General features: G+C 59.3%; 2 protein-coding genes across 9 annotated transcripts in view; one reads left to right on the forward strand and one right to left on the reverse strand.

Annotated features, from left to right (window-relative positions):
- CERK (ceramide kinase) overlaps positions 1-5176 on the forward strand; it is a 42502-nt gene extending 37326 nt beyond the window's left edge. For all 3 annotated transcript variants that reach the window (XM_027593272.2, XM_027593271.2, XM_027593270.2), the window contains 3 exons: positions 661-866; positions 1570-1778; positions 2862-5176. In XM_027593272.2, the coding sequence (XP_027449073.1) occupies positions 661-866; positions 1570-1778; positions 2862-2934 (488 nt within the window). In that variant the 3' untranslated portion in view covers positions 2935-5176. The remainder of the gene's footprint in view (positions 1-660; positions 867-1569; positions 1779-2861) is intronic.
- A 1874-nt stretch (positions 5177-7050) lies between these two features.
- Positions 7051-14422, reverse strand: part of GRAMD4 (GRAM domain containing 4) — a 76622-nt gene continuing 69250 nt past the window's right edge. For 4 of the 6 annotated variants that reach the window (XM_027595009.2, XM_027595008.2, XM_027595010.2 and 1 more), the window contains 5 exons: positions 13639-13783; positions 12926-13019; positions 12511-12595; positions 11598-11666; positions 10622-11222 (listed from right to left, as the gene is read on the reverse strand). In XM_027595009.2, coding sequence (XP_027450810.1) covers positions 11118-11222; positions 11598-11666; positions 12511-12595; positions 12926-13019; positions 13639-13783 — 498 coding nt within the window. In that variant the 3' untranslated portion in view covers positions 10622-11117. Of the gene's footprint in view, positions 7949-10621; positions 11223-11597; positions 11667-12510; positions 12596-12925; positions 13020-13638; positions 13784-14422 lie in introns of those variants that run through there. The other 2 variants (XM_027595007.1, XM_027595006.2) reach the window with 2 other exon arrangements.

The raw sequence follows: 14422 nt of genomic DNA on the forward strand, positions 1-14422 counted from the left end.
AACACAGTCGTGAGCGTGTGCAGAACTGCGCGCTTTTGAATCTTGGAGGACATCGCGTCTTCCCGCGGCCGGTCTCTCCCTCCGCCGGTGCCGCACGGCGCATCCCTTTCTCCTGAGCTCCCGGCGGCAGCAGATGGTTGCCATTTGCCAGCCTTTGGGGAGGCGCAGATGGCAGGGGACGCCGCTTTTGGGGCGCCAGCCGGGCCCCCGTCCCCCACGAAGCTCTGCCCGGGGCCCAGCGAGCGCCCCTGCCACCCGCTCACACGCGGGCCTTTGGGCTTGGCCCGGCACTCCCGAGGGAATTGGCGCCCCCAAACCGCTCCTGATGGGCACTGAGAGCTCCACAGCATGTTCACGTCACAACATACCATTCCTCTTATTTCCAACCATTTAAAAATGTGAAAATGACTCTTAGCTCACAGGCCACACAAAATCAGGGGCAGGCCAGACTGGGCGACCCCTGTTCTAAATTGTCCAAAAGTGCCCACGGGGACCAGCGCAACAGCTCTGCCTTTGGGAGGCAGCCCTCTGGGCCCGGCGGTCGGCACAGGATTCTTTGTGCTGCTGCTGGGGGGTCAGTTGCGTGGGGAACTTGTGGGGATGGTCTCGGGACGCCCGGCGCGTCTAACGTCCCATCTGCAACGCCCCTTTCTGCTTCAGAGGAGGTGGAAGAGTGGAAGGTGGTCTGTGGGAAGTTCCTGGCCATCAACGCCACCAACATGTCCTGTGCTTGTCCCCGGAGCCCCCGGGGCCTCTCCCCGGCCGCCCACTTGGGGGACGGGTCTTCCGACCTCATCCTTATCCGGAAATGCTCCCGTTTCAACTTTCTGAGGTTTCTCGTCAGGCACACCAACCAGTACGACCAGGTGAGTGGCGGGCTCGTGCCGCGCCCCATGGTGGCCAGTGGGGTCCGTGGCCCTGTCCCCGCTCGCGGTGCGCTGGGAGCGGCTTCCCGGGCCGGGCCTCACCTACCGGAAGCGCCTAGTCTCAGGGCCTCCTGGTGAAGGCTCGCTAGCAATACATAGTCTCCTCCAGCAAACGTGTCCGTAGTCGCGGGCACCCTTGTCCACACAGCGGAAGACCCCACGTCTCACGGCATCGAGAGGCCCGGAGCTGTGGGTCCGTCTCTGATTTTACCCAGATTTGTGGGTTGTTTTTCGTTTTGGGGTTTTTTTTTTTACTTAAATTGTATTTAAGGTCTAGTCTTAATGGTGTTTTTATGTGGCTTTTAAAATAGTGCTTGTGAAAAAGGTAAAGAATTCTACAAGTTATTGCTAGGGAACCACCAGAATTCTTTTTTTTTTTTTTTTTTTAAGATTTATTTATCTTTTAGAGAGAGCGGGGGGAGGGGCAGAGCCCGACGTAAGGCTCAGTCCCACGACCCTGAGGTCGTGACCTGAGATGAAGCCAAGAGTCGGACGCTCAACCGACGGAGCCGCCCGGGCGCCCCTGCCGGGACTCTTCAGAAAGCGCTCGTGGCTGTGGACGCAGCCGTGGTCGCTGCCCACGGCCCGGCCTCCCCGGCTCAGCGCCTCTAAGAACACGACCCCCTGCTGTGTCTCTCGGTAGTTTGACTTCGCTTTCGTGGAAGTTTATCGAGTCAGGAAATTCCAGTTTCTGTCGAAGCAGCCGGAGGACGAGGAAGGCGGCCTCAGGGAGCGGGGGAAGACGCGGTTCGGGCCCATGTGCAGCGACACGCCCGCCTGCTGCGGCACCGCGTCCAGCAGCTCCTGGAACTGCGACGGGGAGCTCCTGAGCAGCTCCTCCATCGAGGTCAGGTGCGCGCCCGAGGTGCCTCCCGCGGCCCCGTGAGCCCCGCGGCCCCCGGCCCAGGAGCGCGCTCTGGGGCTCAGCCCCCGGCGCACCGCCGTCTCGCTCGCTCGGGATACTGGGCTACCACCACGCGGGTCACAACACGACGTACTCGTTAGACAGACAAGCCGGCCACCTTGGCAGACCCTTCCTGGGTCCCACGTCACCGAGTCCACCGACAGCCCCTCGGGGCCTCAGGGAGCCCCACCTGTGGCCGGAGCTGGGGGTCGGCTCGCGGGGCGGGGGGTCCTCTCCAGACCCACAGGCATCAGAAGACAAGAGGTGGCCACGAGGCCGCAGGAAAACCTGCCAGGACAGTTGTGTATGCAGGGGTTCAGCTTCTGCAATTTCACAAGTTAAAGACATGGAATCATTTTTAGTCGTGGCTTAAGGATTTACTTAAAAAGTAGGTTATTTTGAAGATTAGGAACAGCGTTCTTTTGTCAAGTATACTCTTAGGTATCTTGATAATACTACCATGCCTTAACCGGCGAGTGGCTTAGTTAGGGGGTTTTTCTTACTGAACGTCGTGGAGGAGGCTGCAACGGCATTAATTAAGGGGGACAGTGGCCCTGCCGGTGGGCTGGTGGCCATGCGGACCACTGAGCCCCTCGGCTCTCGTCCTCATGCTTGTGGGAGGCAGGGTCTCCAGGGCACCTTGGCCATGCCTCGGGCCCCCGGGCCAGGGCTGGGGTGGAGCCCACTCGTCCTGGGTGACCAGACATCCTGCACATCCCGTATGAAGGGGGTCACCCCCGTGGAGCCCTCCCCGCTGCCCTGAAAGCTTGGAATATGGTCATCTAGAGGCTTGTCACGCTGCTGAAGGGCGGGTGCTGGATATGGAACCGCGTCTGCAGGGCCCTCAGCTCCCTTTACAAAACAGGCTTCTCAAGAGCGTGGGTAAGTCACTCTGCGCCCCTGACCTGTCCCTGCGGGGTCAGGCCCAGAGCCGGCCATGAGGAGACCCCCACCCTCCCCCAGCCTTGACCAGCTGTGGGGCCAAGGGTTAGGGGGCACTGGGGGTCACACATGGCCCTTTGTCTCTGCAGGGTCCACTGCCAGCTCGTTCGCCTCTTTGCACGGGGCATCGAGGAGGGTCCTAAGGAAGAACCGGACAGCTGAGCCGCCCTCGCGCATCACCTGCCTTGCTGTGCTTGGGAAGCATGAACGTTATTTAAGAAAATTTCTGCAGAACAATTACATTGATATATACATTTAAATTTAGAAATTTATTTTTGATAGTTAGATCTTGATTTTAGACAGAATACCTTTGTCAACAATTTCGTGAACATACCTGGCATTTTCAGCTCTCTGTGAACCTGTGGGTTGCGTTTCACATAACTTATTCTCAGCAAACGGCACTTGTCGGTTTGGGGTCGCTGCCTTCTTAGATTTTATGCCAACGGCGCAGTTTTGAAGGGCCCATCTGTGGCTCTACCGCAGTCATTTTAGGGACAGTGGATGTGAGGTCACAGCGTCTGGACAGGAGGTATCTAGCAGCTCACTGATCCACTTTGCAGGACTTACGCGAAGGTTTTGGAAAATACTGGATTGCCTTCAAGTTATCTTCACCTTAACTTGTGCTTGGAACGCGCTTACTGGATCCGGCGCATCCTGGGCGGCTTCGGTGACCTCGGAGCGGGACCATTTTAGGGAGAAGGACTCTACTGACAGGGGGGACGCTGTTTCTTTCAAATCCCACCAGCCCTTGCTTTCATCGTGCTAGTGCTTCTGGGACAATCCAGCTGGTAGCAAGAACAATCATGAGCTCTGGACCTGGCACCTATTTTAAATGTAGAGTACTGATGCTTCGTAGCGACCCAGTGGGTGACAGGTGGGCTTCGTGGGGAAGCGGAAGGAAGCGGGTGTGCAGGACGTACAAATTCACTTCGTGAATTCTGTGTTCACTTCAAACCCGAGTGCCCGAGCCCCGTTGGGGGTGGGGGTCCCGAGTTCCCGGGGCCCCTTGGGTGCAGGCCCCAAGTTTACATACGTGGTCCAGACTTGTGCTTTTCTTCACACTTGATTCTATATATTTATTGAAAATGATGTCCTTTTCAACCCGAAGACTGTACAGTGTCTCCGTGGTTAGTGCCGTAGATGTCTGCTGATGTGCTGGAGCCGCAGTGGCCAGGGGGTTCCCTGTAGCTGTGACCCCCGGTCCCTGGGGCGGCCCTCGTCTGCGCTCTGGCCTCATTTTCTTTGTACTCACACTTAGGTATACGGAAGATGCATCGAAAATAGCTCTATTTTAAACACAAGCTGCAGCCTGAACTCTGGTTTGCAGAGACAGGAAGCCTGACTGTTACAGGTCATTTACACGCCGTTGTGCGAGGAGCAGCTGGTCCTGTTGGCATCAACAGGCATCATACATTTTTAGAATTCACTTGCAGCGTTTGTATTTTGAAGTATACATGAAATCTCCTATTTTATCATTCAGTCCCATCCAGGTCAGACAAAAGGGCAGCTTTAACAGTGGTTTTTTCAATAGACCATATCATCAAGTAGTTGTACACACGGCAGGGTCTGCTAAGTCGTGGGTGGTGCAGAGTCTGGGTACGGAAAGTAAAGCTACACTGGCCGTTTGTGAGTCTCAGTGCTCGCTGCTGGTTGGAAGAAACCAAAGAAGGACGGGCGGCTCCGTGCGGGAGCAGCGGCCGCACATCAGGGCCCGGCCGGCCAGAGCCACGCTGTGGAATGTGCTCCTTCGCAAGGTTCCCCAAAACAGTACTGGTCTGTCCTAAAACCCACTGCCAATTTTAGAAAAACAGTCCAGGCCACGGTAAGCATTCTCTGTTCCCCGAGAGAGCCGGCCCCGCCCTGGGCTTCCCGCACGGCTGCCCGACGTCCAGAACCGCAGGCCTTGGGGCTCTTCTCAGGGCACGTGTGATCGTCGGAACCCCCGAGAGCTCTCGATGATCCGCACACAGGACACGAGGACCGTTCGGACATTCCCACCTGGGCGAGAGGCGCCCATCTCCAGGAAGGCCCCACAACACCCGGGCTCCAGGGGCTTGGGGGGGGGGGGGAACGGAACTGATGGTGGGTTAGTGAAAACTTAGGCTCATTTAGAAGGTTAGTCTATGTTTTAACATCCTTTGTGACTTATTGGTGCAAAAACACCATGGCAGCCATTACGCTCTGACTCTATTCCTGCTTAATTCCTCACCAAGTGAGCACCTGGCGCGCAGTGCCTTGCGGCTCGCTGGGCGGGCGCTGCGACTGTTCTGGTACAATCCTGTGTAACCGGCAAGTACGGACTGAAAGGGTGGCTTCATTTTCTTGTAATCTTGCTGGTTTCAAGATTGGAAAATGGCATATTTGCTCTGATTTGTTTGGGAAGACAAAAATAAAGTTACTTTGGGCAGAGTTTCTTTTTCACTTTGATAAATTCTTGTTCAAAGTAGAGCATGTTTTGTGAAAACACATGCACATTTTTTTTTAAAGATTTTATTTATTTATTTGACACAAAGAGATAGAAGGAACACAAGCAGGGGGAGCGGCAGAGGGAGAGAGAGAAGCAGCCTCCCCACTGAGCAGGGAGCCGACACAGGACTCGATCCCAGGACTCCAGGATCATGACCTGAGCCGAAGGCAGCCGCTCACCCGACTGAGCCACCCAGGCGCCCCATATGCCCATTTTTTTATTACTTTTTTGAGAGCAAGCAGGTGCATGTGAGCAGGGGGAGGGGGAGAGGGAGCATCCCAGGCAGACTCCCTGCTGAGCACGGAGCCCAGCCGACCACAGGCTCAATCCCACAACCCTGAGATCATGACCTGAGCCGAAATCAAGAGGCGGACGCCCCATCGACCGAGCCACCCAGGCGCCCCCACCTTTTTAACAATTGAAAGAACAAGAATAAAACGAACGATGTGTAGCTACCACCCAAAGAGATGGAACTTCACCCCAAAGTCCGTGTTCCCCTTGGGGGGGGACCCCCGTTTCCAGTGTATGATTCCCTTGTTTATCCATATGACGGGGTCAGAACAGCTCACCCTGAAATAGGCCACTTTGGCATAAGGATTGTTTTAAGCGGCAGACTGTCAAGAAGCAGCAAATGCAGGAGGCGCCCTCTGCCCCCCACCCCGTCTGCTGAAAAGCAGGACGTGAACTTCCCCTTGAGAAGGTGTGTCTTCCTCTCTAGCGCCAGGAGCTGAACCGCCTCCACCACTGGGACGGTCGGCGCCGAGATGGGTCTGCACAACCCTTAACCTTCCATCACTTCCCCACATGAAATTACCCAATAATGTCCTGTTACCTTAGAAGTCCAAACCCCTTTTCCTTTGTCTTGTCACATCTTGACAATTTGCCCTTTTGTTAAAATGGTGCATAAGCCCCAGGGTCTAACTGCTTCTTTGGGTTTTCCGATCTTTTTCTATAAATGTCTCCATGTACAAAAAATAAGCTATTAGCATCAAATAATTGTTTGCCTTTTCTCCTGTTCGCCTGCCTGCTTACTCGGCGGGCCACAGCCCCCAAGCCCAAGCGGGCACAAGAAAGGTGCTTTCTTTCCCTACACACCGACATTCCCTGCAACGTTCAGTCTTATTCCGCAGGTTTTGCTCTTCACCTGAAAGGAGTCACACTGTGTGTCATTTTCTGGAACTTGCTTCTTAATTCTGCACGTCTGAGAAGACGTTTCCATCATGAAGCTGAACTTTCCAGTCTAGGAACACTGCATACATTCCCACTTGTAAGTCCTCACTCAGGTCTTTCGAACAGTTTTTTTTTTTTTTAATATTTTATTTATTTATTTGACAGAGAGAGAGGGAGACAGCGAGAGAGGGAACACAAGCAGGGGGAGCGGGAGAGGGAGAAGCAGGCTTCCCGCGGAGCAGGGAGCCAGACGTGGGGCTCAATCCCAGGACCCCGGGATCATGACCTGAGCCGAAGGCACACACTTAACGATTGAGCCACCCAGGTGGTTTTATAATTTTCCCACAATCTCTGAATTGTTTAGATATATTCCTAAAAACTGTATTTTGCGACTATTCTAAAATTTTGTTTTTACATAGAAATGTGATTTTTAAATTTTTTTTAGTGTATCATCTGGTATCCAGAAAACACGCCTCTTACTATGAAAACTTACCTATATGGGATGCCTGGGTGGCTCAGTTGGTGAAGGGTCTGCCTTCGGCTCAGGTCGTGGTCCCGGGGTCCTGGGATCAAACCCCGTGTCGGGCTCCCTGCTCATTGGGGCGGGGGGGGGTCTGCTTCTCACCCCCCGCCCCTCCCCCGTCCCCACTTGTGCTCTCTCCGTCAAATAAATAAAATCTTAAAAAAAAAAAACACCTTACCTCCAGATCTGGGGGTTTTCTACTGTACCATCATCTACAAGTAGGAATAGTTGAGTAGCTCCCTTTAGGACCTTACCCATTTCATCTCCCCCCATCTGTGCCAGCAAGCGCTGACTCCCAGTACAGAAGGGACAACAGTGTCTCTAAAGGAGCAGGGCCCAGGGTGCCCGCCCCCCACCTCTGCCGCCCACATGCTGGGAGCCCTGCACCCCCAGCACGATGCCAGCCCGTGACGGAGGAGGTGCCGGGACCCTGCAGGAGAGGGGCGGGCTTCCCAGCTCCGGCGTGTGGAGGGGGAGCAGATTTCAGCAGCCGGGCAGGGGCTCGGTCTCCCCAAGAATAAAGGCCCAAGTACCATAGGCCACCAAGGCGCTTCCTTTGGTTTCACGGACGCCCCAGGGGGAAGCCAAGAGCTTCAGCTGTTGCACTGCTGTAAACGCACAAACTAAAAATATATAGACTGCCAACAATACCGATTCTACCAAAATACAGTCCCCAAGTAGTTCTTACAATAGCAATTAGACTTATTTGTGCTACTTTACTGACACATTAAATACAGGCAAACCGGGAGCCCCATCCGCAAGGGTGGGCAGGGAGGGGCCCGTGCTGCCCACACCCTGAGCTCCGACCCCTCCTCACCCGTGTCCATCCCCAGAGCAGGCGTCCCTGCAGGGCCAGGAGCTCGCACGCCTGTCTTCTGGGGCTGTGCTGCAGAGGGGCTCGTCATCAGGAGAGTCGGGGTGGGGGGGTGCAACAGTCCCGAGAGTGTTCACTGGGTGCCCGGTCCCCCAGGGACCACTGGCCCGTCACAGCAACGTCCCAGCCCCTACGACAGTGCCTGCAATGGATGGGTGGGTGGCCGGGTGGATGGACAGATGAAAAGACAAACGGAGGAATGGATGAACAGGTGCACGGATGCAGTATTCAAAGGCCACACTTCTGAGCGCAGGGCTGGCCCACCAGACCTGGTTTCTGTTCAGCTCAGCTCACTTCGTGGGACCTGGGTGGGGCTCCTGTGGGCTCGGGGTGCAGGAGGCTGGGTGCCCTTAGCTGTGCCCAGCTCAGCTCCACGCAGGACTAGTGGTTTCAGACGTCAGCAGGTTCCTGCATCCCTCTGTCCCCACTGTCAGTGTCTAGACCCGCTGAGCCACGGGTGCCACCGGGGACCCCTCTGCCCAGACCCCAGGGGGAGGGCTGCAGGTAGCACCTGGTCCCAGAGACGCCCACCACTCCCTGGGAAGTCATGCCCAGGTGGGGCCAGGACCTGCACCCCAACCCCAAGGACCCTTTCCCAGGCTCCTCCATATCCCAGCAGAGTGATGGCCCCACGGCCTGGCCACCCAGCACCAGGCCCTGGATGCCCCAACCTGGCCCTCCAGTCTTCAGGAACCGGGGCCCCTGCCTCCCCTCGATGTTCATGCCCCCCCCACCCCGCTTCATGGCCCCACCCCACAGCACACCCCCCCCGGCACCCACCTCACCCCTCACCCAGACAGCGTTGGAGCCCAGAACCCCGCTACCCTCCAAGCCCTGGCGGCCACGGGGGTCCTGGGCCACCGGGAGGGGTGCCCGCCTGCCCCACTCAGCTGCCTGCGACGCACAGGGGCCTTGCCCTGGAGGCCGAGCGCCCCCACCCTCCCTGAGCACAAAGCATTTCAGATTTATTTAAATAAAAATTATAATTTATACAAGACTTCTTTAAACAAACAAAGTTTTCTTAAAAAAATGTTATGGGGGTTTTTCATCGGTTCTTCATACAGTACAATCCTTTTGTTGAACAAAAGTGACAGCAGTAACGATTATTTACAGATCCAAAATAGACTCAAGCTTCGGACATAAAAAATGTGACATTCATTCTAGTTCAGTGATTAGTCATAGAAATTAAATATCTGCCCAGATTTACACCATTTGATAGAAACTCCGGGCTCTCTCTGCTGGGCCGCCGGGAGCCCGCGCAGCTGCGCTCTCCCCAAGGGCCCGGCCACTGGCGCACGACCCCCCAGGGCCCCCGCGGCCGCGCCCCGCACGTGGTCAGTTTTCATCTCCCTTTCTCCTCAGAAGGGACTCGAACCAAACCACCCGCTCTGCTGAGGAGGGCGAGCCCCACCACACCGACCCCTTGGCGGCCCCAGGGAGGGGTGTAAGTGGCACCCACGGGCGTCACCCTGAAGCCTGTCCCCGGGGGCCGCTCAGGGCCCACCCCACCTCGCCTCAGGCACCAAGGGAGGTTCCCCAGGGGTGCTTGAGGCCTCCGCGGGGCCCCCGGGAGCCGGTTTGCCTGCACCCATGGTGGGAGCCAAAGCCAAGACTTAAGAGTGGGTTCTGCCTTCAGTTTGACGGAAGGCCGGCCCGCAGGATCTTGCGAACACCAGCGCCAGCCGGACCGCGGTGGTGGGTGCCGCAGGTGCCCTCCGATCTCACCGACCGGGTGGGGTGTGTGCTTCATCAGGCTGGTCGGCGCGGCTCCCCAGGAGCGCGGCCCGGGCCCTGGCATGTGGCCCCCATGGCCCCCCATGAAGGGGGACGTGAGCAATGCCACCAGACTCACCCAAACCAGCAAATTAGGATTGGAGCCAAGGTAAAAATTACATCTGAAAAATGATACAAAAATAAGAAAAACAGCTTGCTCTCTGTAAAAAATAGAATCTTCTGTTTCTTCAAAAAACAACAATCTCCGTGACACCCAAAGGACTCAGGACAAGCCGAGGAACTGGAGTGATGGAGTTGGAAGTGTGCTGACCAGGAGGGCGATCACGCTGACCGCCACAATCTCAGCCTGTCCTTCACAGAGGTCACAGGCCTGTCCCCAAGTGAACCCAGCCTGCAGACGGCAGCCTCCAGCCTCAGCCACAAGTGCACTGGTGTCCCGGGCAGGGCCCAGACTGGTGCTAGGTGCAGGGAGGGGGGCAGCTCGCTCCCACCCCAGGGTGTTGCTGGCACAGGGGTGGGCCTGCCAAGACCCTGTCAGACGTCAGGGGTGCGGACCGTCCGGCCCCAAGCCTCTGGGCTCCGCTCACGGTCACTCCCCGCAGCCGGTGACCTCCCGAGCACCCCCCTGCGCAGCAACCACGGGCAGACCGGCTGCAAGCCTGGCCCACCGTGTGTCCAGGCCACTCCCACCCCAGGCCCCAGGGCCCCCTCCCTCACCAACACAGGTGGCTTCTGCCGCGAGGCCAGCGCCAGCCATGCTGCGGTTGATTTCCATCTGAGAGCAACCCAAGTTCAGAGTGCCCCCCAAAGCCTTGGTAGATGGTCTACGGGGCTTTCCAAAGAGCAGAGTGTGAAAAAGATGTGCTTCTACCTGCGCACCACTCCACGGCCGCAGGGGCCGCCGACTCCGGGCCTCCTGGCGGCTGGTGAGGCCGAGATGGCCGCTGGCCTTCGTGGCGGGTGGGGCCCAGCCCAGCCCGCCTCCCGGCCCCCGCCCCCTGCGGACGGTCAGCACAGAGCCGGAGCCAGATCGAGCCACGCCCCTGCCCCGCCCCCCCCCCCCCCCCCCCCCGGCCCCCAACACGCAGCAGGAGGCCTCGCTAGAGGAAGGAGGAGACCCACTGGCCGGTTCAGGGCGGTTGGTGAAGGCGCCTCTGAGTCGCTCATCACCGACATCCTTCACACCCGGGAAGAGGGACCACCAATGCTCCTCAGCTACGCCTTCGGTGTGGAGCTTCGGCCTCTGGAGGGCTGGGTGCGCGGCTGGGGCGGGCGTGTCCTGTGTGTCCTCCCTTCCGCTGGCCTCCGAGGGTCCCCTGCCCTCCGTGTCCACGTGGCCGTGAGACGCGCCTCACCCGTGAGATGGGCGGGCACCGCCTGAGGGCCCCAACCCCTGCGTGAAGGGGTCCGTGAAACGCGGGGTGAACACAATAAAAACCACAGATCGAGGGGAATTATTGCAAAAGATCAGGAGGATGTCCAATTGTTTTTCCACTATCAAATTGTTTAAAAAAAAAACAACAAAAAAACCAAAACCAAAACAAAACCCTTCCAGCATCGTCCCGGGAGAATCAACACTAGCTGTCGCTGCCAGATGCCGCGGCCGCCGTGATTTTCATGTACTGGCTGAAAATGGTCTCGAACGCCTCGTCTCTATGCACCATGGCCCCGAACACCAGCGGCTGGCGGGTGGAGATGCCGTGGGTGACCCCGCGCAGCCAGGAGGGCGTGAGGACAAGACGCCCTGACACGCAGGCCTTGCCCGGCCCCAGGCCAGGTCCGAGCGGAGCCCCACAGGGTCCGGTGCCCAAGGGCAGACCCCCCCCCCCCCCCCACGGAGGCCAAGCCCCCCGGCCCCACCCACCTCCCCGCAGGCCTCAGCCCAGAACCTGACCCGGACTCGCAGTGGCAGGAGGCTCTGGTGGCCACAGCGAAGGAAAGAGGAAGAGAGGGGGCCCCTCGGGTCCCCAGCCGGTCGGTGGCTCCATGTGCCCCAGGATTTAGAGCCACACCCCCGGCCACCCTGCCATCTCCCCGGATTCCCGCCCAGCACTTACTTTCTGGGTTGAGGGCGTCGACACAGCGATCCCCATGCCCGAGCCCGGGAGGACAGAGAGGACCTTGTACTAAGGGACACGACAGCACACGGTCAGCCTGGGCCCCTCCCGGGATCAGGGCCAGGCCTGTCCCCAGGCCCCAGGCCACTCTCCCAGGGGCCCACAGCCAGCCAGCCCCACAGAGTCCCGCCTTCGTGACCACGAGAGGACAGACTCACTTCCCGACCAAGACACCAGACCTACCCCTTCCCCATCCCATCCTCTCCCAGCAGGCCTGAGTGAGACGGGGTCTCCCCGAGGGGCAGTGCGCGTCGGGGGGCGCCTCCTGTCCTAATGGCTGCACATCTCTCTGTGGGGGGAGCTGGGGCCCACCCCCGGCCCGGGCTAGCCTGTACCCGGACGCTCAGACCCCGGAGGCAGGGAGCAGGCGGACCCGGCCACCCTTTCCCAAGTGTGTGTGCCAAGCCCTCCTCTGGGTACCGCACATGCCCTGCCCGCTCCATGTGACCACACTCGAGGAACATGGGCTAAGGACACACCCGAGGTGGGGGGGGGGAGCGTCTCAGGGCCGAGGGGCGGATACACAGTGGTGAGGGGGCCCAGGCGCCTGGGCGGGCCCACCTTGCTCTGCTCCCCCCTTCCCCCTCTGTGGGAAGGCACCTGGCGCTGACCCGTGAGGACGTGGGGCGGCCCGTGCTACACAGACACTGACGGGAGCCAGGGGGCTCTGCATGGAAGCCTTCTAGAAGGGGAGCCCTGACGTGGGTACCCCAGTGTCTCCAAACGGCATCACTCCCTCACTGTGAACACATCTGACTTCCAACTGAAGCCCATCAGCTCCGTGGCCCTGTGGCCCCTCTCCTCCGGAATCCTGAAGGCGTCACGGAGAAGGGGAGGGGGGGCCCACACTGACCTTCTGGATGTCTGTGATGTCCACCAGTTTGATGACCTTGTTTCTCTTGGAAGAACCGGATTTGGAGCTTTCGAAGCACAAGTAACTACGAGAGGAGAGAGGGCAGAGGCATGATCCAGCCATGGCACAGGGACGCCAGCCCGGGCTGCGGCCACCACGGTCCCCTGTGGGGCGGGCAGCGGCCCCGAGCAGAGAGCCCCTCCCACCTGTCACCACGCACTGGCTTTTTACAAAGGATTTCAGTCTGAGAGAGGGTTTTATCGCTTCTAGAGCTGACTCCACGGCCTACACCACATCTGACTCGTGTCCGCAGGCGTCACACATCCTGGGGCGTCCAGCGAGAGCCAGGACCGTCCCTGAGGCCCGTCCCTTCAGCAGGAGCGGCAGGGGCGGCGCGGCCCGCGGAGGCACTCACTTCTCCGTCACGTACAGAACGCCATTGCGGATGTAGTCGGTGGGCATCTTGCGGTCGCGGTTTATCAGGCAGCAGCGCCAGCCATTCTCACACACTAGCAGGGACAGAGGCGACCCATCAGCCCGGGCTCCTCAGAGATGCACCAACACGCTCCCCACCCCCCGATAAAACCCGCGGGAGGAAGGCAGGGCGCCTTCCGCCTTCCTGGAAAGCTGGGGTTTGCTCCGGCGCGTGAGTCGGCGGGGACTTTCGTCCCCTCAAAGGAGAAGCACATGGCTCCGGTTGCGCAAATGGACTGAACCGCGGCCATGACAGGGACGCATTTGCACGCCCTCGGTCAGCAGGAGGGGGGGCAGGACGAGGTCAAAGCTTAGCTCTTTGCGGCTTCCTTCTGCGGCCCGCCAGGCGGTTGGAAGAGCCCAGCTCCCTGGGCGCCCAGCTGCCATCCACCAGGTCACGGCCGGGTGCGCGGGGGCCGCACCTGCTCGTGCGAGGCCCCAGCTGGGGAGCAGCTCTGAGCCGCGCTCTGCGGGACCCTCTGAATTCCTGCAGCGCAACCATCCACTGCAGAAGGATGGGTCCCCCCGAGCGGCCCAGGAGCACACCCGGCTCCTCCCGCCTGCCTGCCCAGAGCCGGCCCCTGCCGCCGGGCCCAGCATAGGGGCGAGCCTCCCACCCGGCCAGGGCGGGCCACAGACTCCGCGCACACGTACCCGGCAGCGGTCGCTCATTTTCCGTCAAGTTAAAGATCTCGTGGAAATTGCCTTTCTTGGTACCGTGGAAGCGGCCAGTGTCTTCATCCTTGTTGAGGCTGGCGGGCGCGCTGGAGACGTAGCTTCGGGAGGAGGCCGTCTGTAGCTGCCAAGAGCACGCGTGTTGCCATCAGCCACGCCAGCCAGGGGTGGGGGGCAGGGGGCCGTGTGCGTCCTCGCCCAACTGTTCACACAGACGAGTGACGCACGGATGCCCAGATGCGGTGTGCGGACCCCTACGAGCCCCTGCCGGGGGCCACTCCTCACCCCACGAGCCCCGCTTCCTCTGGCGCACGGAAGCCTCACAGCAGACGGGAGGGCCCCTCTTCCCCCAGCAGCGTCCCCACCCCAAATGGCCGTTCCGGAGCCTGCACCCCGGACCCTGGGCCGCCAGGTGCTCGGCACAGAGGCCATTGCAGGCAGTTCCGAAATCGGAACTGGCCGGGACGTGGGCCTCGGAAAGTGACATTGAAAGGTCAGAGTCACAACGCAGCAATGCATAGCATCAGGTCCCCGTGGAGAAGAGGCTTCCACACGGACACCCTACCATGTCATGGCCTGACACCTGACCAGAGAGGAGACAACAGACACACCGTGACCAAGACAGGCGACGAATGGGTCCACGTGGTGCGAGCTCACACAGTGGCTGAGCCGAGCTGCGAGCACACACCCCTTGGCGGGGTCTCCCTCGCCCGCCGCCCCCTGGGCTGCCCACGGCCTCTCTCCCCTTCAGTCTCTCCTGAGT

This window comes from Zalophus californianus, chromosome 9, assembly GCF_009762305.2.
Source record: "Zalophus californianus isolate mZalCal1 chromosome 9, mZalCal1.pri.v2, whole genome shotgun sequence".
In the NCBI taxonomy this organism is placed as follows: Eukaryota; Metazoa; Chordata; class Mammalia; order Carnivora; family Otariidae; genus Zalophus; species Zalophus californianus.